Source organism: Bufo bufo, chromosome 2 (assembly GCF_905171765.1).
Source record: "Bufo bufo chromosome 2, aBufBuf1.1, whole genome shotgun sequence".
In the NCBI taxonomy this organism is placed as follows: domain Eukaryota; kingdom Metazoa; phylum Chordata; class Amphibia; order Anura; family Bufonidae; genus Bufo; species Bufo bufo.
This window is the reverse complement of record NC_053390.1, coordinates 352,615,194-352,638,153: the sequence shown is the minus strand read 5'-3', so window position 1 is coordinate 352,638,153 and position 22,960 is coordinate 352,615,194. Positions and strand designations below refer to the sequence as shown.

The window sequence follows — 22,960 nt, the reverse complement described above, 5'->3', positions numbered from 1 at the left end:
TCGCCACCCAGAAGTCTGACGACAGTACCCAGATCAGCCCAAGGAGGGTGGCCCCCGCTGTTGCTGCCTACTCTGAGATCTGTAATGTCAGTGGTGGTAAAGGTGATGAATCCGATAATGACATGTCGATGGACGTCACGTGGGTGCCCACAAGAGAGGAAGAGGAGGGGAGTTCAGAGGGAGAGACGGAGCAGCAGATAGGGAGAAGAAACAGGCAGAACTTACAGGGCACAGAAGGCAAAAAGCAGACTGCTAATGTATCTGGAACGAAGCATCCACCACGCACGGTCACATCTGGCGCTCCCAGGACGCAGGCACATGGCTCCGCAGTGTGGGCTTTTTTTAATGTGTCCGCTGCTGACAATAGTGTTGCCATCTGCATCCTGTGCTGTCAACGCATAAGTCTCGGTAAGCCCAACACTCGCCTAGGGACGACCGCCTTAAGAAGGCACCTGGCCTCCCATCACCGAGCCCAGTGGGAGCAACACCGTCAGAACCCACAAAGCCACACTCTCGGTGCTCACCGTCCTGCCTCTTCTCCTTCTCTCTCCTCCCAGTTTTCCTCCACTCCACCTTCCACCATCTTCACGTTCATGTGGCCATTGGAACACTGCAATGGAAGGTCCCCGGAAAAGGCATCCAGGAGCTATATGGCCACGTTCAGCGGCAAGTAAATGTATCTCTGGAACACAGTGTTGGTGCCAAGATACATCTGACCACAGACACGTGGTCTAACACGGGCAGGGAAGGTACATAACTTTTACTGCCCACTGGGTGAACCTTCTGACGGCCATCAAGCATGCAACCTGTGGTACCCGTGTAGATTTGGTGTTACCGCCACGGATTGCATATGTAACATCCCAGAGTTATGTTACGAAACTCTTTTACCCCACTACAACCTGTTAAGTGTATCTGCATTGTCATCCTGTGTAATTTAACATCACATTCTCACAAATGTGCATATTCTAAGCCAGTTACATGTAATTTGCTGTAATTTCCATGTACACCGGCAGGTGGCAGCAATGTGTCAGCAGGACCTTAGTAACAGTTTAGCATTTCTAGACTGGAATAGTACATTCCAGTTTAGCTCCCCCCTCTTTGAGGAGGTGTGGAATGTTCCCACATCCTGCCTCATGGGGAGGAAAGGAAGTTAAAGTTAGTGTGCCAGCCACCCCGGCTAGGGGAAGGCTGTGCTGGAAGGAGCTCCCAGTTCTAGGGATCCCAAGCCAGAATCTTGTCTTGGCTGAGACTAAAGATCTTCATGCCCAGTCTGAGCCTTACAGCCTCAACTGGTGACAAGCAAGCAGCCATCTCCAGAACTCTAGGACGAACCATTCCCTGTGAGCATAACTGTGAGTAACATCCAGAGACCAGGAGAAGCCAAATTCCTCCTCAGCTAGTCAGTCCCATACACAGCAGAAGATAGACAGAGCAGAAGATATACAGTAGATTACCTGCCATATTCTCCAGGCATATGATAGAAGCAGAAGAGATAGTAATCCCTGCCATATATTGCCAATACCTGCTGGGACCCAAGACTATTGCTGTATCTCATGTGGATTGATGCTGCCTCCAGTAAAGACAAGTTGAATTATATTTCAAGTCTGGATCTCATTCATTGCTACCAAGTTCCTCAATTACTCCTACTAGCAACACTCATTTATTGCAAGTGAGCCAGGATCCAGGAGTCCAGCCATACCAAGCTAGGAGACACCGTTGACACTATACCTACTACTACACAGAGACATTATACCACTCTGGCATTCCTCACCTGGTACGTGAGTTGCAACACCTTAAAGGGCCCTGAGACTGTACCCTGCGCACGCTGCAATTAGCGTCACGAACAAAAACTATTAACTATTATTTACACCTGACCCAGTCATTGCATATTATAGCGTCAGTGTGCATAACCCCAATCCGGCTTACTGCACATCAGGCCTGCCTCTTCTTCTCCTCCTCCTACTACATCCTCCCTCTTCTCCTCGGCTGACTCCTCCTTTTCCGCTGCTACCGTCTCTTCCGCTGAGCCCCCCAAGCTCCCCAGAACCTATTCGACATCCCAGGTGAGACATTGCCATGCTATGCTGCGTCTGTTGTGCCTGGAAGCCAAGAGCAACACCGGTCCTGCACTCCTTTCAGCTTTGCAGTCACAGGCAGATCAGTGGCTAACCCCGCTCAATTAGACAGTTGGTAAAGTGGTGTGCGACAACGGTGTCAATCTGCTGAGCGCGCTGAAACAAGGCAAAATGACACACGTGCCATGCATGGCACACGTCCTGAACTTAGTCGTGCAGCGATTCGTTGCCAAATATCCCGGGGTGCAGGACGTCTTGCGGCAGGCCAGGAAAATCTCTGGCCATTTTAGAAGATCTTACACGGCCATGGCTCGCCTTTCTGACATTCAGCGGCGACACCACCTGCCCGTCAGACGTCTGATTTGTGACTGCCCGACGCGATGGAACTCCACCTTGTATATGCTTGATAGGCTGCTCCAGCAGAAACGTGCAGTTAATGACTACCTGCACGAACTCTGCGGCAGGACAGGTTCTGGGAGCTTGTTTTTTTTTTACAGCGCCAGTGGCTGCTCATGCGCGATGCATGCAGACTTCTGCGGCCATTTGATGAGATCACCAAACTGGTCAGTTGCAGCCAGTGTGCTATCAGTGACATCGTACCTTACGCCTTCTTTCTGGAGTGTGCGTTGCGTCGTGTCATTGATAAAGCCACCGAGGAGCAGGAGCAGCAAAATGAGGAAGTCGCAATGCTGGATAAATTCCCAGGGGGGCTACTCCATTTGAGACAAGTCAACAACATAAGTATTAGGAGGAGTCAGAGGAGGATGGTGCCTGGGGCAGAGGAGGAGCCAACGTTTCTGGGATCCCTGGTGTTGTCCGTGGATGGGGAGAGGAGAACGAGGACGACATTATCCTGGATGAGGAGCAGGAGCCAGACCACTCCACCGCTTCCAGTTTAGTGCAAATGGGGGCCTTCATGCTCCAGTGTTTGAAGAGGGACCCCCGTATAAAAAGCATAAAGGGCAAGGACCAGTACTGGGTGGCCACGTACTTAGACCCCTGGTACAAACACAAAATTGCGGAAATGTTACCACCATCACAGAGGGCTGTCAGAATGCATCACTTCCAGGCCTTGCTTCGAGAAATGCTGCAGTCTGCTTTTGCGGGCTCTAGCAGAGGAATTTTCACTCACAGAGAAACAGTTGTGGGTACCAATCCAACAGCGCATGGAAGAAGAGGGCGGTTTGAAGATGTATTGGTCACTTCGGATATGAGATCATTCTTGCAGCCAACCCATCGACAGCCGCCCTCCGGATCCCGCCTCAGGGAACGCCTAGACCGACAGGTGTCCGACTACATCGGGTTAACGGCCGATGTGGACGCTCTGAGAAGCAATGAACCCCTGGACTGTGGCCCCTTGACCTGTGGCCAGAGCTGGCGCAATTTGCCATGGAACTGTTGGCTTGCCGCTCATCCAGTGTCCTGTCTGAAAGAAAGTTCAGCGCAGCAGGGGAAATCGTGACCAATAAGCGCACTCGCCTAGCTCACGACAGTGTGGACTACCTCACATTTCTAAAAATGAATGAGGCATGGATCTCGGAGGAATTCCACACATGTGATGAGTCGACCATGTTTGATTGAAATTCCTCATAACATCCACAGAATCCAAAGTTTTTTTTACTGTCAGGTGAATGCCTATTGGCTAACTTTTTGGGGCCTGTACTGGCCTACAGTTACATATCTATCCTGTGACCGCCTAATGTACCTCCAGCCACAGAATCCCAAATTCTTTGCTGTCAGGTGAACGCCTATTGGCTAATTTTTGGGGCCTGTACTGGCCGATAGTTACATATTTATCACGTGACCGCCTAATGTACCTCCAGCCACAGAACCCAAAGCTCTTTGCTGTCAGGTGAATGCCTATTGGCTAATTTTTGGGGCCTGTACTGGCCGACAGTTACATATTTATCCTGTGACCGCCTAATGTACCTCCAGCCACAGAATCCTACAAAGTTGTGTGCTGTCAGGTGAATGCCTATTGACTAATTTTTGGGGCCTGTACTGGAGTGGCAAGTTCTCACAACAATACTTAGTGCACCAATCACTAATATCTCATGAGACCTTATAAAATGTGAAGTTGTGTGTACCGCGAAAAGATAAATCACATCATTAGGGATTTTCGCAATGGCGCTTTTTTTAAACACCCGATCTGCATATACAGCGATTGTTATAACATGCATGCGAAATGTAATCAAATACACTGCTTTAATGTCAAATTACTTACAGTGATCAGAAATTCCTCCTCAACATCTTGAAAATTGTTGCCAACCATCTTTTCTGATTGCATCCAACTTCGGTCTGGTGGAAAACCAGTTGCTGTAGTAGGCTGTGCATATTTTGCGCATGCGCATAGGCGAAAATTACATTGCCGATATTTTGCATTGAAAAAAATAATGAATGGAGATCACAAATTCGAATAATACATCTGGTATGTCACTGTCAATGTGTGGGACTATTTGTGCACTTCTAGTAAGTATTTGGTGGCTGCAAATATGACCTGAAGGTATTCCAGGTTCGCCTGCCTTTGAAGTGAATGGGGCCCACCGCGAACTTGCGGTTCGCGAACATTTGATCGCAAACCGTCCCGGCCGATGTTCGTCATCACTACTCGTGAAGCTGTGAAAACTGTAACATTTGAGAATACTGCATTAGTGTATTACATCAGCCTGTCCATTGCAAGTAAGACCTGTCCTAATGGTTTGCAAATTAGTTCTTCAGTAAAGAAACCATTCTGCTGCACCACTGTCTCATCATTGCTTCCTGCACTACATTTACATAGAAAGGTGTTGGCGTCATGACAACAGGGACCCTTCCTTGAAACGTAAAACCATCAACACCAAGGGAACCTCGGCGGTCATCAGGCAGGAGGATCTCAAGAATCAGAGCTTGCCCCAGTGGGAAAAAACAGTCACTGCACAAGCCCAGGAAGCTTAAGAACCATGAGTACAACTAGTTCTATACCCAACCAACCAGCCAACCACACTTTTGCACATCCCTGTACAGTGCCTCACAGTCTTGTGACACTCTAGTCAGCCCGGGCTGTGGTGAGAGGTGGCAAATGGGCTGAGTTACAGAGTTACAGCTGCTTTTCCATGCCTCATTATGTTCTTTGTCCACGGAGATGCTGACATGGTAGGAGTCACAGGGCAGGATGTCAGCCTGCTCTAGGGACTGTGTGCCCAGAGTCGCTGAGCCACAAAAGAGGAGGACTCCTGGGGGTCTGTGCAGGCCTTGCGTCAGATGGAGGACAAGGACCCAGGAAGCCGGACGTCTGGCCAGCCTACGTAACAAGCCCCTAACACGCAACTTGCACACATGGTTTCACTAGGCGGACAATGTTCCACATGCCACTTTTTAGAGATGAGAGAATCAAATTTATTCTATGAATTTCCCAAAAATTCTACTTCCAAATAAAGCTGAAGTTTTGGCGAATCATGAAAATGGCAACAGCCATTTTACATATCAAATTTAGTACAATAGTGTGGGGGAAGGGGAAGAAGAGCACACATGGCACTGGCCTCGGGGCTTACCCAAAAAGCCTTGCAGTCAGCCTCACAGCCAATTAGGAGGGACCATTATGTCTTGCGTATTAAGTAGAGTACAGCAGTACTTGGTCTCAAAGTGGGCCACTTTGTTGCCAGTGTCAAATTGTAGCACTGTTTTTTTTAAATGCATTTAGAGTGTCTTAGCTGCCTGCCCCTCTGCTCAATGTCATTTCCATCTCCCTCTCACTCTGCTGGCCACACTTTTCAATGACCTCTTTCTACTGCTCCTGTCGGCTGGTGGTTCCAAAGCACACTGTGTGGGGAGGTTCACTACAGAATTAAAACTGCAGTACCTCAGACCAGCGTCACTGCAATAAGGTTAACTGATGTAATGCTATATTGCCAAGTTAATTGTTGTCATTTATTGTATTTGTGTACCTAACAGCGTTGTGTGGACAAATCAGGGTTAAACCTATGTTTACAGGTTGGGTTACTGGTGAGCTGATTAGTCAGCGTGTAGTCTAGTTCTAGCTGAGCTACATAGAGATCCTACATGTGCAAAACTCTCATTAATAGTGATAGTCCCGAGTTCACAGAACCTTCATCTCTGCGACTTCTACAACCAAGGAATATTCTTTATAATCAAAAGTTCTCCAAAGAGGAGGAAAGCAGAAGGTCCAGAATCTACAAGGCCATGCTTAGGAATCAGTCAGCAAGATATTGTGACCATTTAGAGCCAATAGAGACTTTGCTGTTGTGAAAGAGGACATTGCTAACGCTTCCTTCCACATTTTGTGACGGTTAGGCCAGCCATATCTTAAAGGGAACCTGTCACCGGGATTTTGTGTATGGAGCTGAGGACATGGGTTGCTAGATGGCCGCTAGCACATCCGTAATACCCAGTCCCCATAGCTCTCTGTGCTTTTATTGTGTAAAAAAACCCGATTTGATACATATGCAAATGAACCTGAGATGAGTCCTGTCCCTGACTCATCTCAGGGACATGACTCATCTCAGGTTAATTTGCATATTTATCAAATCGGTTTTTTTACACAATAAAAGCACACAGGGCTATGGGGACTGGGTATTGAGGATGTGCTAGCGGCCATCTAGCAACCCATGTCCTCAGCTCTATACACAAAATCACGGTGACAGGTTCCCTTTAAATCTGCACCCTCTCAACACTGATGTTGTCCATATATTGCCATTGGGGAGGAATTGCACTGTGATCTATTCTGGAGCTGTTCCTTGTTACTGGATGTACTACTACCTGTATTCTGCATTTTAGTAAAGAAAGACTTATTAATTCATAACAAGTAGCCTAGTTCCTGACTCCACTACAAATTGGCTGCTATATTCATATTCCTGCCTTGCACTCTGCCAAACACCTAACTCTTTAGCCACCCCTGGATCAAAATACCAGCCAGGGAGTGGTCAGATGGAACAGAAGAACAATTACAAAAGCAGGACAGATGTAGTAGAGAAAGCCCAGTAGAGAAAACGTGTCTGAAAAGGATTTATTGACTACAGGATCCACGTTTAGGAGTTGCCTCTGGTGCTTGAGCATACCAAATCACAGTTTTGGTCCACTGTGAGAAATAGCCACATCCCAAGGTGGATTTGGTGTATTTATACTGGAAGTACAGCAACCTATTCAAAAAAGGAGCCAAGTTTTTGCTTGCTCTGTGGTTGCATTGCATTGCCTAAAGTATACACCTCATGCTTGGATGCTTATGTCAGCAAGTGAAGAGGCTTTGGCTTATTAACTACCTGTGCAGCCATGAAACCTGTAATACCTTCCAAAAATAGCTGAGCGCGCCGCTCAGCTATTTTCAGTGCTCCCATAGAAATGAATAGAGGGCAGCCGCACATGCATAGTGCGCTGTCCTGCACTTTGGCCGCTCTGTCCTAGAGATAGATGTGGGTCCCAGAGGTGCATCTATCTGACATTGGTGGCATTTATTAGTGAGTGGGGTGAAACAAAGAGGTTGTCCCATGAAAAATATTCTACAGTTTTCAAAACAACTCCTGGATCTCAATTCTTTTGTAGTTTCCTGCAATTAACAATTTAGCATAACCACTGAGTTATTCAATAAAATGTATCTGTATAGCGCCATCTGCTGTCGGTTCTTTTCCTTATTTCTTTGTCCGGCTCACTGAGATGGCCGCACATGCTCAGTTTCATCCTTCAACTACCTCCTGAGTTGTGATAGGGAGAGAGCTGCCGCAGAATGGACACGACCCTTGAGCTACAGCAGAAAGGACACTCCCCTTGAATTGTCAGCTTGATATAAATCTAGCAGAGCAATGAATGGGGAGATTTCTGGATCCATCTGAGGTTCAGGGTTGGTTCTAGCTTTGTTATCATGTACTATATTACGGTATGTCTGATTTTCATTTTTTACATAAGTCATGAAATAACCCCTTTAATTTTCTTCTTTGAATTTTAGGTTTTACTACAGTTCTCACATCTGTGTGTAATAGGCAGAAATTCCTCAGACGACCGTTACTGTATGTGTTTTCTATGTGTTTGTCCTTTTATATGCCTCAAACTAAAAATCCTAAGCCTAGGGCCTTAATCGTTACATTTGGAACCTCTGACTCATACGGTGAGAACACTGACTCCCACTTGCCATTTTAAATCTCTGCCAACCTGGAGCAAACGTTACATAGTATTGCCAAGTTCCAACAACATTATCATGTAAATGCACATACAAAAGCCAATTAATATTTTTGTTGAGAACGTCATATTGACAACTGCGCACATTGTATTGCTTGTTAATCTGATGTTCAGGTTGGGCATGAGATAAATTGTTGACCAAAATAGCCTAATCTCCTGTGTTCCTGTGTCAGTTACAGATTGTGATAAATCCGCTAGCAAAAAGTTCTAGAGCACTGTTGGGAAGTTTTGATGCCATATAGGGAAGTGTAAGCCATTTCGCATTACACTGAATGTCTTTCTCTAATATATCAGCAACTGAAGGCTTGTTGATTTCTTGGCAACAGTCAATGTTCTCTCAAACAGGATAAGTGTTTGTCACATTCTTTACAGAGATATACAATGAAGACTGAAGGCTGTGCAACTGTAGAGAAACATAAAAAGGTGTTGAAATTAGATTATTTCCCATTAAATCACGCTTCATACATTTGAATCCAGCACTACATTTAGAAAAACCTTAATAAAGACATGCAACACAGAGGTCAAAGGAATCTACACACATTCACAGAAAAATTAACGTACCGAGATAGAAATATCAGATTGTTGAAAAACCCAGCATGCAGTTATGATTAAAGGTGTGGTTAGACAGTGGGTCTTGCCACAACAGGGTTATAAGTGCTTCCCCTGCTGCCCTATAAAAAGGCTCCCAGAGGCTACTTTTGGGTAGTGTACCTCTTGGTGAGAGATCACTGACAACTAGACATGCCTCTATGATGCACTCGAAAATATTTTTCCCAGTTAACAGATTTCGAGAGGGGGTACCTCAATGGACTTAAAGAAGCAGGATGGTCATTTCGACAAGTTGCCTGCTCTCAGTCATTTGACCTGGCTGTTAGGAGGTGTTGGGAGTGATGGTTACCAGGGCCGGCTCTATAATAAGGCAGACCAAGCGGCTGCTTGAGGGTGCAGAGAGATGTGGGGGGGGCGGCGCCAAGGGCGGAATTTTTTAGTTTTTTTAAAATACATAACTTGCGGACTTTCCCCGCTGGGCCCGGGCACCCGCCCCAGCCTGCAGGTGTGCCGTGCGGCCCTGGCCCTCACCTCCTCACAGAGCGGCACGCAGGCTCAGCAGCAGCACGGCGTCGGCAACACAGACAGTCACGGGGTAAGGGGTGTGTGACTGCAGAGTGGAGCTGCGGCGGCGGGGGGCGGCAGGCAGCAGCAACTGGTTCAGACTGTGGAGCGGAGGTCTGGAGACTGGAGGCGGAGCTGTTGGTGGTGAGTAACTGTGTGGACAAATGTCTCTGAGTAGTCTGTCTGTGCGGCCTGCAGGGAGAAATGTGTGTGTGTGGGGGGGGGGGGGGTGAAATGGACATGATGGAGGGGGAGAGAAATGTGACAACATGGATGGAGGGGGAGAAATGTGACAATATGGATGGAGGGGGAGAAATGTGACAACAGGGATGGAGGGGGAGAGAAATGTGACAACATGGATGGAGGGGGAGAAATGTGACAATATGGATGGAGGGGGAGAAATGTGACAACAGGGATGGAGGGGGAGAGAAATGTGACAACATGGATGGGTGGGAGAAATGTGACAACATGGATGGAGGGGGAGAAATGTGACAACATGGATGGAGGGGGAGAAATGTGACAACATGGATGGAGGGGGAGAAATGTGAAAACATGGATGGAGGGGGAGAAATGGGACAACATGGATGGAGGGGCAGAAATGTGGCAACATGGATGGAGGGGGAGAAATGTGAGGGCTGATGTGACATAGGGGATTTGACATGGAGAGGTAAGAAATGTGACATGGAGGGGTGAGAAATGTGACATGGAGGCCTTAAGGAGGAGAAATGTGACATGGGGGGCTGATGGCTGACATGGGGCTGATGGCTGACATGGGGGGCTGATGGATGGGGGCTGATGGCTGACATGGGGGGCTGATCTGAGGCATTAGGGGTCTGATCTGAGGTATGATTAACATTCGGGGTCTGATTGCTAGTCTGACCTGAGGTGTAATGGAAAATATTTTTTTCTTATTATCCTGCTCTAAAACCTAGGTGTGTCTTATGGGCCGGTGCAAAAAATACGGTCCTCAAACCAGCGATTGTCTGAAGCAGAGCGAAGATACCAGGACCACACAGAGGAGAAGCCAGCTGATGCAGACGGCACCAGGGCCAGGTGAGCTTCGGGGATGGGGGGGCACCAAAATGTAGCTTCGCTTGTGTTGGCAAAAATCCTTGCACCGGCCCTGATGGTTACATAAGGCTACCCCAGACAGACCACCAGTAAAGAAGATCTTTTGATCATCCGACAAGCAGCTCCTACAGTTTCATTGTCCACCATCGACACACAGGTAACACCTTCATTCATAGGCGTGCGCACGGGGTGTGCCGGGTGTGCCTGGGCACACCCTAATCATCACCTCCGTGCTGCACTGCCATCTGCCAACTCCTGATGCGATCCTTCACATAGGCTTCAGGCTACGGGTCTGAAGCCTATGAGACAGTAGAGCGCTAGAATGGATTTGCTCTAGGGAGGTATGATGTCGGGAAAGAGGCAGAGTCTCGTCATGCAGGGGGCGGGGCCTCAAGATAAGCAGGAAATTCAACAGAGCAAGTTGCAGAGAGGAGCAGATTAAGGTTAGAGGGGTCTGAAGAGAGGGGGTGAAGTGATATTATTTACCTGGGGACTGTATGCTGGAGGGGCTAAAGGCAGAGATAGTGATGTATTTTACATGGGACTGTATGCTGGAGGGGCTGAAGGCAGGAGGGGTGATATTATTTTACATGGGACTGTATGCTGGAAGGGCTGAAGGCCGGGGGAGTTTTGTATTTTACATGGGACTGTATGTTGGAGGGGCTAAAGGCAGGGCGTGATGTATTTTACATGGGACTGTATGCTGAAGGGGCTCAAGGCAGGCAGCGAAGAGAGGAAGGGTGATATTATTTACATGGGACTATGTTGGAGGGGCTGAAGGCAAGGAGTGATGTATTTTACATGGGACTGTATGCTGGAGGGGCTGAAGAGCGCCATAATTATTACTATTAGGGTCCATTCACAAGTCCGCAGTGTTTTGCGGATCCGCAACACACCCGCCAGGCACCCCCATAGAACAGCCTATTTTTGTCCACAGCTGCAGACAAGAATAGGACATGTTCTATTTTTTTCCAGAGCCGTGGACCGGAAGTTCGGCAGGCCGCTCCGGAAATGCGGATGAGAAGAGCACACTGTGTGCTTTCCGCATCCATTCCGTCCCCATGGAGAATGCATGGGTCCGCACCCGTTCCGCACAATTGCTGAATGGATGCGGACACATTTTGCGGACGTGTGAATGGAGCCTAATACAGAAGGGGCCATTATAATATTAAGAATAATAATAATACAGAGAGGCCAGTATATATTATAATTATACGGAGGGCATTATACTTATGGGCACTACGGGTGGAGGGGAGGTCTGTTATCTGAGGATGATAGTAAAGTGAGAAATCTAAACATTTTTCTGTGAAACTCTGCAGAGACGCGGCTGAAAGAAGGTATCTCCGAAGGAAGACGTTGAGGAAGGTCTACATCACAGGAGACGTCACTGGATGTAACAGGTATGTGCTGCTGTACTCTACTGTATAGTGTGCACCATTATATGTAATGTCCATCCACATATCTGGGGGGGGAGGAATGGCTATAGGATTTAGCCCACACTGCCGCAGTCCGGTCCCAGACTTCAGGTCACACTGTGCGTGTTCTGAATTCTGGGGCCTCATACACATCTACTACATTATCTGTACTCAGAGAGTTACCACTGTGTTATCTGTGGTATTACATAGGACTGCAGGTGACATCTGCTACATTATCTGTACTCAGTTACCACTGTGTTATCTGTGGTGTTACATAGGACTGCAGGTGATATCTGCTACACTATCTGTACTCAGTTATCACTGTGTTATCTGTGGTGTTACATAGGACTGCAGGTGACATCTGCATTATTTGTAAAAAGGGACGTGTCCACAGATTGGGGGGAGAAATACTTGGCTTGCCCCGGGTGCTAACAACCCACGCTACACCACTGGAATCTGCCCTGTATGTTCCCTGCTGCTTGCTACCCCTCCTCAATTACACCCCTGTATAATGTACCCTGATACCCCTCAGTTATATGATACTGTATAACTGAGGGGTATCAGGGTAAATTACAGGGGGTAATATAACTGAAGGATCAGGGTACATTATACAGGGGGTAAAACTAAGGGGTATTAGGGTACATTATTATACAGGGGTAATATAACTGAGGAGGGCTATCTCAGGGGACATGATGAAGGGGTAATATAACTTATATAATATAAGTTATATTACCCCTGTATAATGTCCCTGATAGCCCTCCTTAGTTTTATTACTCCTGTATAATAATGTACCCTGATACCCCTTAGTGTATTTGTGTGTATATATATATATGTGTGTGTATATATATACACACGCGCGCGGCGTGTGTTTGTGCTTTAGGGTGCACACCCTAATGCAATAGGCTGCGCACACCTATGCCTTCATTACATACCTTTGCCTCCATTTCCAGGCGCTAAGCAGAAGGAAATTTGGTGTCATGGCACCCATTATGTGTCCTGCCATTGACAGCCAGCCACTGTCGCCATCATTTGCAGTGTTGTCGTGAACAGAAACTTAGAATGCTAGAGACTGTAACCATCTCATCTTTAGCAAAAAATCCAGGTTCTGTTTTGGATCCGATGACAGTTTGGTTTAAGTATGGAGGCCTCATGGTGAGCACTTCAATACTGCTTTTGCTGTGAAGTGGCACACTGCCCCAACTTCTGGTGTGATTATCATCTCATACTACAGTTGGTCACCCCTAGTACTCAGCAATATGTGTGGCCACATGTGTTTCCTCTAATAATGATGTGTTTCCACCCAGAATAATGCTACCCCACACACAGCAAGGGTTTCAAGTGATGTCTCCACCAGATTGCAACACCTTGGCCTGCCTGGTCACCAAATTTATCGCCAATCAAGCATTTATGGGACAATCTACGATGCCAGCTTACAGACCCAGCTACAACATCTTTGGGTTTGGGGTGGCCCCAATGCTACGCTGAGTCCCCCGGACACTGTTGAATTGTCACCATGTGTTGCTGCTCTCCGGAAGGGATGGTAAGGTGTGGTGCACCCCAATGGGAAATAAGTCCAGAGAGTCAGGGTCTACAGTAAACCAGTGTGCTTCTTTACTGCAAAACAATACAGGCAAGGCATAGGGCTGGCTTCTCCAGTCTCCTTCCTGGCAGAAGAAGGGTTTGATGCTAAGGAAAGGCCTGAGCTAGCTGTCCCTCTCTCTCTTTTCAGAAGGATGGTACTTTGGTCAAAGGCTGGTGATCCAGGGTCTGTGGCAGCGTATCCACGTCTTAGCATCTTCTTCTGGTCACTCAGTAGCCTGGCAGAGTCTCCTCTTTCAAGCACTGTTCCCTAACTGCAGAACACTATGGGCTCTGACTGCCCTCCTTTTATACAATTTCTAGCTAGACTGGAACCTTCTAGTGGGAGGAGTGGAGTAGCTCAGCACAAACAGATACATTGTAACACTTTTCGTCTCACATAGACTTGCATTAGAGATTCAATGATACTCAATGGCAATGACACAGCAGTTTCTCCAGACAAAAATCCATCAGTGTTGGTCAGGTTTGCGCACTATAGGAAAAAACGCCAGCCTCTGTTTTAAAGCGCCGGCCTCTGTGTTGGCCGGGACAGTGGGAGCTCACATAAACTGGTGCTTTTTTCTATAATGTACAAGCACGGCCATCGCTGATGGATTGCAGGGTGGTCGTAACAATTGAAACGAGCAGTGTATAAGGAGACAATATGGATAATAATAGCGTTGAGCAAATCAAAGCGAACAAAGTGGACTTCAATCCGAATTTCAGGGAAACAATTATCTTACTGAAATGGCGGTAAAAATAAAAAAAATCATACTTACCTCATCCATTTCAGCGCAAAGTAGGTTCTAGATCAGTTGGAAACTGTATAAAAGTTGAGCAGTGTTTAGTAGGAGAAACTCTGCCAGACTTCACGAGTGATCAGAAGAAGATGCTAAGATGGGGATACTCTACCACAGAGGGCCACCAGCCCTTTGACCATGAAGCCTGCCAGACAACTGAGCCACAGATCCTGGGCCACCAGCCCTTTAGCTTGGGTACCTAGGGCTCATTCATACGGCCATATGCTGTCCGCAAAAATGCAGATCTGTTTTTTTGCGGATTAGATGCTGTCCCATTCACTTCTATTGGTCCCTTTTCTTCCATTGTATGGTTCAGCTAAAAAAAATAAACATGTCCTATACTTGTCAGTGAAAATCAGGACATGGCCCTATTGAAGTCTATGGATCAGCAAAAAAACGGAATGCAATCCATTTTTTTTGCGGACATGCTGAATTGTCTGCAAAAAAACGGATCCGCATTTTTGCGGACATCGTACGGCCATCTGAATGAGCCCTTAGAAAGAGAGGGACAGCTGGCATAGGCCTTTCCTCAGCACAGAATCTTCTGCAAGGGAGGAGACTGGAGAAGCCAGCTCAGTGCCTTGCCTGTATTGTTTTTCACTTGAGTTCCTCCAGTAAAGAACCCTGACTCTCTATGGACTGATTACCCATTGGAGTGCACCATGCCTTACTATCCCCTCCAGAGAGCAGCAACACGTGGTGACATCTCAATGGTGTCTATGGGACCCAGTATTGTGTTGGGACCTCCCCAAACCTGACCACTGCAACTACTATTTAATTGATGGAGTTCTTTGCTACAGTGCACCTGCTGTCAATTGGTGACAGTTCTGGGGACGTTACCTGTGAATCTTACTGGGAAAGCCCATATCTGTGAAAGACAGTGGTGAGCACTGGTGTCTTGCAGTGCTGGGATCCTATGTTCGAAGCCATCTATGTAAAATATCTGCATGGAGTTTGTATGTTCTCCATGTGTTTGCATGGATTTCCTCCGGGTACTCCATGTTGCTTTGATTGCTGGTTAGTATACACATAAGGAGGTTGTCCAACTTGTGAACTGAAGTTATCTCTAGTTAGAACTGCAGATAAATGTTCGCTTCTTTGTGATTTGTTCTTCCTGTTAAAATTTAGGAACTTGTGAACACCAGTCATCATCCAAGCAAAACCTTTGAGCTGGGCTCATAGTCCTTGACTCACAGCTTAGCATCGAGCTGGCCATGAAAACAGTACATCGAAGATCTATTCAGACATCATCTTTGAATTCTTCTTGGGAGCTAGTTACATTTTTCCCTAGCAAAACATAGTGTAGTTTTTCTTATAGAGTAACTTAACCATAGATAGTGTTTATTGAACCTTCTTCTACTTGGGTGTATGGCCAGGTAGTGAAAACTCTAGAACTGTGAGTTTGTAATTTGATTTTATATACAAGTAGGCATCAGTATACAACTGAAACTAGCCAGATTTATAGACACCTTGTTAGGCAGAGAGGTATGCTAAATGTTAAAACTAAATGCTTACAGTCCCTTTCAACCAACGGTACATCTGGTTAATAAAATCAGACACTTAGATTAAAGGGATTAAAAGCAATGTCATTTGTTTAACTATGTATTTCTTTTAATGCAGTACTTTCTATATGTATGTTTCATGCAATGCATTTTACCAAGATTTGTTATGACGTGTCCTTCTAGTGACATATGCAGTGAAACTGTGGACATTATACATTTGACTTAGCATAGTGCATAAAACATAGTGCCGATAAAAGTTGCACTTTACAGACACAATGTATATAAATCGAACACATACCCTTCAGAAACTGTAATACCATCTGTCCTGCATATGTTAACCTATATGCAATATTTACATTTTTTAATGGTTTTAAGTATCCCACAAAGTACCCAATTGTGAAATAATACAGTAATATGTATCATGGTTTTACCTACATTTTTACCTAAAACCCAGGTACTGTCCTGTTAGAAAGTTATTATAGATATGAAAACTTTATGAGAACTGTTCAGGGGCACATTGGATACTTAACGGCCCTTCTAAAAAAAACTAAAAGTGGCCCCATGTTGTAGGCATGTCCAAATTGGTAGAATTCGGGGGTAGCACACATAAGTGGGGCCAACACGAGTAGGCAGAGCCAACAATACCATAGGGCAGCACAAAATACCGCCCAAGCAGAATCAAACACCACAGTGCAGCATAAAATACTTGCCTAGCAGAACCAGATACCACAATGCACCACAAAATATTTCCCCAGCAGCACAAAGGTTGTCTCTCTCTCATTGCCACAGTCAGCTGCCACAATCTGTCTTCCTCCTCCAGTTGTCTTTAAGATTTTGAGGAGGGGGCTGAGGAGTTGAGACACAGGTCACAACACAGAGCCTTTAGCATACCTTCAGCATACTGCCTGGTATTTCAGATCTACCAAACATACAGGAAAATACAGATTTACATACTATGATGTCCTTTCTTATGGTAGATGCTCTCTTCAACTTCTCCATTTGGCCCAGATTGCCAGGGCGCCTTCTTTCAGCCTTGCGCACTGCGATGCCCATTCCTTGTACGGCATCACAGTAATTAATGCGCATGCGCCGATGGACCGCCTCCTTTGTGGTGTTTTTGCGTCGTTAGCCGGCGCATGCGCATTAATTACTGTGATGCCGTACAAGGAATGGGCATCGCAGTGCGCATGTGCCGGCCAACGGACTGAGTGCGCAGGCGCGGGATCTCGGCGAAACAAGAAGTAAGTAGATGGGCGGTCAGAGGGAAAGGATGGGCGGGCAGAGGGAAAGAATGGGCGGGGGGAAGCGGCGATAAGGCTGAGCTAGTTGGGCACCTACAAGGGTAACGCCGCCCCTGGGCACTTGCGAGCCCTCATTTGCATATGCTACTAAGATGTTTTTTGACGGTTTTATAAGTCCAGGATTGCTCATAAAGGTAACGTTTTTATTAACTGTAAGGCTGCTAGAAAGCTATGGGAAGGGTTAAAAAGGTGAAACTTTGATGACAGTTCCCTTTAATAATGCCCCCTGTAGCTCTTCCAGTAATAATAATGCTCGCCTGTTGTGGCCCAAGTGATAATGATCTCATAGAGCCCCCAGTATTAAAAATGCCTAAATAGGGGCCCATAGCCTAGCGAGTGATGTGTTCATACATATGATTTAGTGCTCCTGCTGCTGTTATCCTGAAATCACCCGTTATACCTACCAGAATTGCCATTCTTTCACTAGTGTGGACTTGTTTTCACCCTTGCTGCATATCGACCGGTGTCTGGTGTTGAATTCAGGATGATTAAAGGAAGAAATCATCTGAAAACAGATGACGGAACAAGTGGAGTGGAGGCCAAAGATGGCACAGATTCTGGAGCGTGGGAAGAAGCTTCGGCAGACAGACAGTGGTAGCAGCCAGGCTTAGTGCTTTTCCCGTGTTACTTTGCCTTGTACTGCTTCAGATGAAGGGTCCGGTGATGATATACAGGTAAAAGGTGAGGTGAATGTGGAATGGGTAGTGACACATGTTTCCTCTCTGGCTCCTACTGAGGCCTCAACTGTCCCTTCTAAGTTATTGCACTCTACTGATCATGAGCATGCAGACCTGGAGGCCACCCTAGCTAATGTGTTTAAAGCAGTTCAGCAATGCCGTACTGCTCTGTCTGAATTACATAAAGCGAGTCGGTGGTATTCAGGAAAATCTGTCCCATGACTTCCAGAAGGTGGCAGAGCGCACCTCTGCAGTGGGGCATAAGGTCAGTGATTTAGAGGATGCTCTTCCCTCGTTGCAGCAGGACTCCACCACTCATTCTAAGGCTCTGGATGCGCTGTTTGCCAAGGCGGATGACCTAGAAAATTACTCTGCTGCAACAGTATTCACAGGGTGGGTGTCCCTGAGCATACAGAAAGGTCTGACTCTACTTTTGACCCTATTTTTTTTATTTTGAAACTTGGCTGCGGAAGGTATTTGGCAAGGGCACATTGTCCTATCTCTTTGCTGTTGAATGGGCTTATAGAGTCCCCACCTGTCCTGGGCCACCGGGGTGACCACCAAGACCTGTGCTGATAAAAGTGATGCACTAACAGGATCGAGATGCGATACTAAGAAAAGTTTGGGATCAACCTAATATTGAGATCAATGGTGCCAAAGGGTAATTTTTTCGGGATTACTCGATAGAGATTCACAAGAAGAAAGCTTGGTTCTTGGATATAAAGAAATGCTTGTGGCAACTTGGTGTTTAGTATTCTATGATGTACCCCGCTAAAGTCCATTTGGTGGCTTTGGGAACTACCGTACGTCTTTTTTTGAGTCGCCAACTGATACACTGAGATGGTTGGATGCTCATGAGGCTCAAATTGGACAAGAGTCTGCCGGTTGATGTTTTATTTTCAAAGTGCCTGGCGACAGAGCCTGAGCAGAAGAAATGTGGCAAGTCCTTCCTTGTTACCTGCACTCCACTGGATCTGTTTTGTGCTATCTTTTTCACGGATCCCTAAATTGGGTTAATGCATTGGGCCTTATTATGTCCTCAATGTCAAAGTTATTTATTGGCTACCTGTTTCTTAGCCTTTATGTTCTGGCTATGCTACTGATATATTAGATTAATTTGTAATATTTAAATCTTGTGGATTCCAATTCATTTTCAATCAATATATATGAATAAAAAGTAACAAAAGAACAGTGGCATGCCCGGGGGAGGGGAAGGGCGGTCCGCCCCGGATGCCGGCTCTCAGGGGGGTGCCAGAACAGAAGTAATGAGCGCTTCCATCAATACAGATGGAAGCGCTCATCGCTTTTCCCTTTATAAGATGCAGTGCATCTTATAAAGGGAATACTAGTGAACGCTTCCATAATGGAAGCACTCACTAGTCTGCAGGAGGAGGGGGAGAGAAGCGCTGTACAGTACTGGCCCCTCCTCCTGCTTGCTCTTCTCAGGGCCGGTGCTGCTGTGTCCTGACTGCCTACAGCGTCAGGACGTACAGAGCGCACTCTGACCTGACGCTGCAGGAGGTCAGGTGACTGCAGCGCCGGCCCTGAGAAGAGAAGAAAGCCAGGACAGGGAGAGTGGCGACAGGAGAGGTAAGTTACTTTATTATTTTACAGTCTGATCGGAGGTCTGATATGGAGGTCTAATGGGGATCTAGAGAGGTCTAATGAGGGTCTGGAGAGGTCTAGAGGTCTGACTGGGGGGATATGGAGGTCTGACTGGGGGGGGTCTGGGGGTCTGACTGGGGGGGGGTCTGGAGGTCTGACTGGGGGGGGTCTGGAGGTCTGACTGGGGGGTCTGGAGGTTTGACTGGGGGTCTGGAGGTTTGACTGGGGGTCTAATGGGGGTCTAGAGGTCTAGTGGGAGTCTGGAGGTCTAATGGGGGTCAGATATGGGGGTCTGGAGGTCTAGTAGGAGTCTAAAGGTCTAATGGTGGGGGTCTGGAGGTCTGACTAGCGGGTCTGGAGGTTTGACTGGGGGTCTAATGGGGGTCTAGAGGTCTAGTGGGAGTCTGGAGGTCTAATGGGGGGTCTGAAAGTCTGATATGGGGGTCTGGTCTGAGGTCTGATATGTGGGTCTGAATGTCTGATATGGGGGTCTGGAGGTCTAATGGGGGTCTTATCTGAGGTCTGATATTGGGTCAGGGACTTACATGGAGGTCTAATTTGGGTCTGATCTGAGGCTTAAAACTGGGGTGGTACCAGTATTTTTAGGGGGACTGTTTCTGCAGGAAAGTATTGGGGAGCACAGTGAACACAGTATTGGGGGTGGCAGGATGGGGTGTTGAGAAGGTGGGAGGATGATGGAAAAGTAGGAAAATAAGATGTCTGTTTGTTGAACTCTGCAGAGATGAGGAGCGGCTGAAAGAAGTCACCATGGTGGTCTGGTCTAACAGGAGAAGAAGAGGATATAGAATATCTACATCAGAGACGATGGGTCACTGGATGTAAGAGGTATGTGGCGCTTATTACCCTGTAGCGCTGTATGTAATGTTTTCCAAGAATGTCTTTAAAGGGATTGTCCGTTTTTTTTTTTATGAGCACCGCCTTCTCTGCTCTGTTTACCTGCTCATCACTGCAAATGCTACGGCGAGCAGGTGAACAGAACAGAGAAAGCAGCTCTCATATGAGTGCTGCCCTCTCTTAAAACAGCTGGGGGCTGGGGGCACAGAGGGCATTACTACTATGGAGGGGGCACATAGGGCATTACTAATGTGAAGGGGGCACAATAGGCATTTTTACTTCGGAGGGGGCACAGAGCCAGAGGGCATTACTACAATGAAGGGGGAACGGTGGGCATTATTACTGTGAAGGGGGCACAATGGGCATTATTACTGTGAAGGGGGCACAATGGGGATTTCTACTATGGAGGGGGCACAGAGGGCATTACTAGCACAGTGGGCATTACTACTATTAAGGGGGCACAACGGGCATTATTACTGTGAAGGGGCAAAATGGGCATTATTACTATAAAGGGGGCACAATTGGGATTATTAATATGAAGGGGACACAATGGGGTTTGTTACTGTGAAGGGGGCACAATGGGGATTATTACTGTGAAAGGGGCACAGAGAGGGCATAACTACTGTGAGGGGTGCACAATGTGGGCATAACTACTGTGAGAGGGCACAATGTGGGCATAACCACTGTGAGGGGGCACACAAATGTACAAAACTACTGTGAAGGTTGTACAATGAGGACAATACTACTGTGAGGGGGTACAATTTTTTTTTTAAGTATTGGGGGGGGGGGGGGGGGGGTTGCCAGAGAAAGGACCCACCTAGGCGCCCCACTGCAAAATAATAAATTATTATATACTGGCACTTTACGACAAAAAGATTTCAGGCTATGAAAATGGTTCCTGGAGAACCCCTGTGACACTTTGTAATGCAGAAATTGTAATTTCAACTTCAATGGAGTTCATTTGGTTTTATGTAGTTGCACTTGTATCATACGTTCACAATCTCAGATACTTGGCTGTGTGATATGTGACAGGACTTGATCCCCTTGAACAAATGTTAGAACACACAAAACAGCATCCAGTTACACGGCCAAAGGACAACAATTCTCAGCTTCTTTTTTTCACTAGGCTATTTTTGGATGAGGCTTCTGTTGATTGCAAAGGTTTAGTCCTGCCAGTTTTTTGGCAACCCCCTGTCCTTGTTCAAAGACTTGCATTTGTTATACATTGTACAGGCACATGAGTCATGAGAGGGAGGGAGAAGTGACCTGTGGGATAAGGCAGTAACTGTTCTGGGGTTGCAGAAGTGCTCAGAAGCTCATCACGTACAGTGATTCTCTCCTACTACATAGGAATAATACCGTGTAGCTGAGGGAGAGTGACTCTCATACACTACTGCATTTGGTTCCAGAGTTTCCATGCACAAACAGACATTGACAGGAGGAAACCATTGACAGCCTTGAAGACTGAGATTTCCAGGACTATCAGGAGTTCAGAGGAAATAAGTTACTGCCCTGGAATCTCAGCCAGGGAGGAGCTCATCGCCCCCCTTCTCTTGGGATCCCCCTTTTATCCTGATCTTCAGCTTGTTTTCCTCATCTAAACTACAAGGGGGAATTCAGGGAATATTGGAAGGGCGACGAGCATGGAAGTGAACCCCATCCCTGTTGTAACAGTGCAGACTGTCCCCTATGATGATCAGAAACCAGGGAGCAATGGATTTAGGAAGCCAACAGCTGTATTTGAAAGCAAGAGAAACTATCTTCAGAACTTTATCCAGAGTGTGCTATCCTCTATAGATCTGCGGGATCGTCAGGGATGTACTATGGTGGTGGGCAGCGATGGCAGGTACTTCAGCAAGACAGCCACAGAGGTCGTTGTACAGATGGCAGCTGCCAATGGGGTAAGGCAGGATTGTAAGTTTTCTTACAGCTGTATAAAAAGTGTTTATTTTTTCATAACTGGATTTCATAGAGGTCACGTGTGTGTATTTATTCTGACATAGTACATAAGTTTACTTGTACTACAGGGAATTACATAAAAGACAATTCCCTAAAATATTTTAATTACTTAAATTATTCCCTTGTTCACACTTGATGTTATGGAGAATATGTGCCCTGGTGTGCTGTCAGTACTCTTCTTTCCCTTCACAGAATAAACATGAATGGGATTGGTAAAGAGTATTGAGAATCTAATTTCTTTAAAGACCTGAGAATCTGATTTCTTTGAGGACCTGAGAATCTGATTTCTTTGAGGACCTGAGAATCTGACTTCCTTGAAACCATGACAATCAAATTTCATTAAGAATCTAAAAATCTGGTTTCTTTTAGGACCTGTAAATATGATTTCTTCGAGGTCCTGAGAATCTGATTTCTTCGAGGACCTAAGAATATGATTTCTGTGAGGCTCCTCCTACCCATACCCAGATTCCTCCTGATTACAATGGGAGCAATTTTGGTAATAGGTATTTAGTAGGAAATTGTTGTACATGTAGTTGTCTACGGTTGAGAGTAATTGAAGCAAACTGTCTACTTACATGTTTGTAAATAAAATAGGGAGAGAGCATTCTATGCCTTTTGCAGACTAGGAAAATGTATTGGTTCTGGTGCAGGTTTTTCCAATAATTGAAATACTTGATAGCAATAATCAACTGAGGGTACGTACACATTTGGCAGATTTGAAATTTCTCCAACTGTCCCGTTCATGTAAATCAGGTTTAAATAAATCCATGTAAATGCTACAGAAACTGTTCCAACAAATGGAACTGATTTCCAGTTGCAGGAATTCTGGGAACAAATCTGCCAC

The 22,960-nt window shown here is 46.3% G+C and overlaps 1 protein-coding gene across 1 annotated transcript in view; it reads left to right on the top strand.

Moving 5' to 3' along the window:
- The first annotated feature begins 21,406 nt into the window (after window positions 1–21,406).
- The window catches only part of PGM5 (phosphoglucomutase 5), a 187,635-nt gene continuing 186,081 nt past the window's right edge, over window positions 21,407–22,960 (top strand). Inside the window, exon 1 of the mRNA XM_040417102.1 lies at window positions 21,407–22,058. Within this exon, the coding sequence (XP_040273036.1) occupies window positions 21,801–22,058 (258 nt within the window). The 5' untranslated portion in view covers window positions 21,407–21,800. The remainder of the gene's footprint in view (window positions 22,059–22,960) is intronic.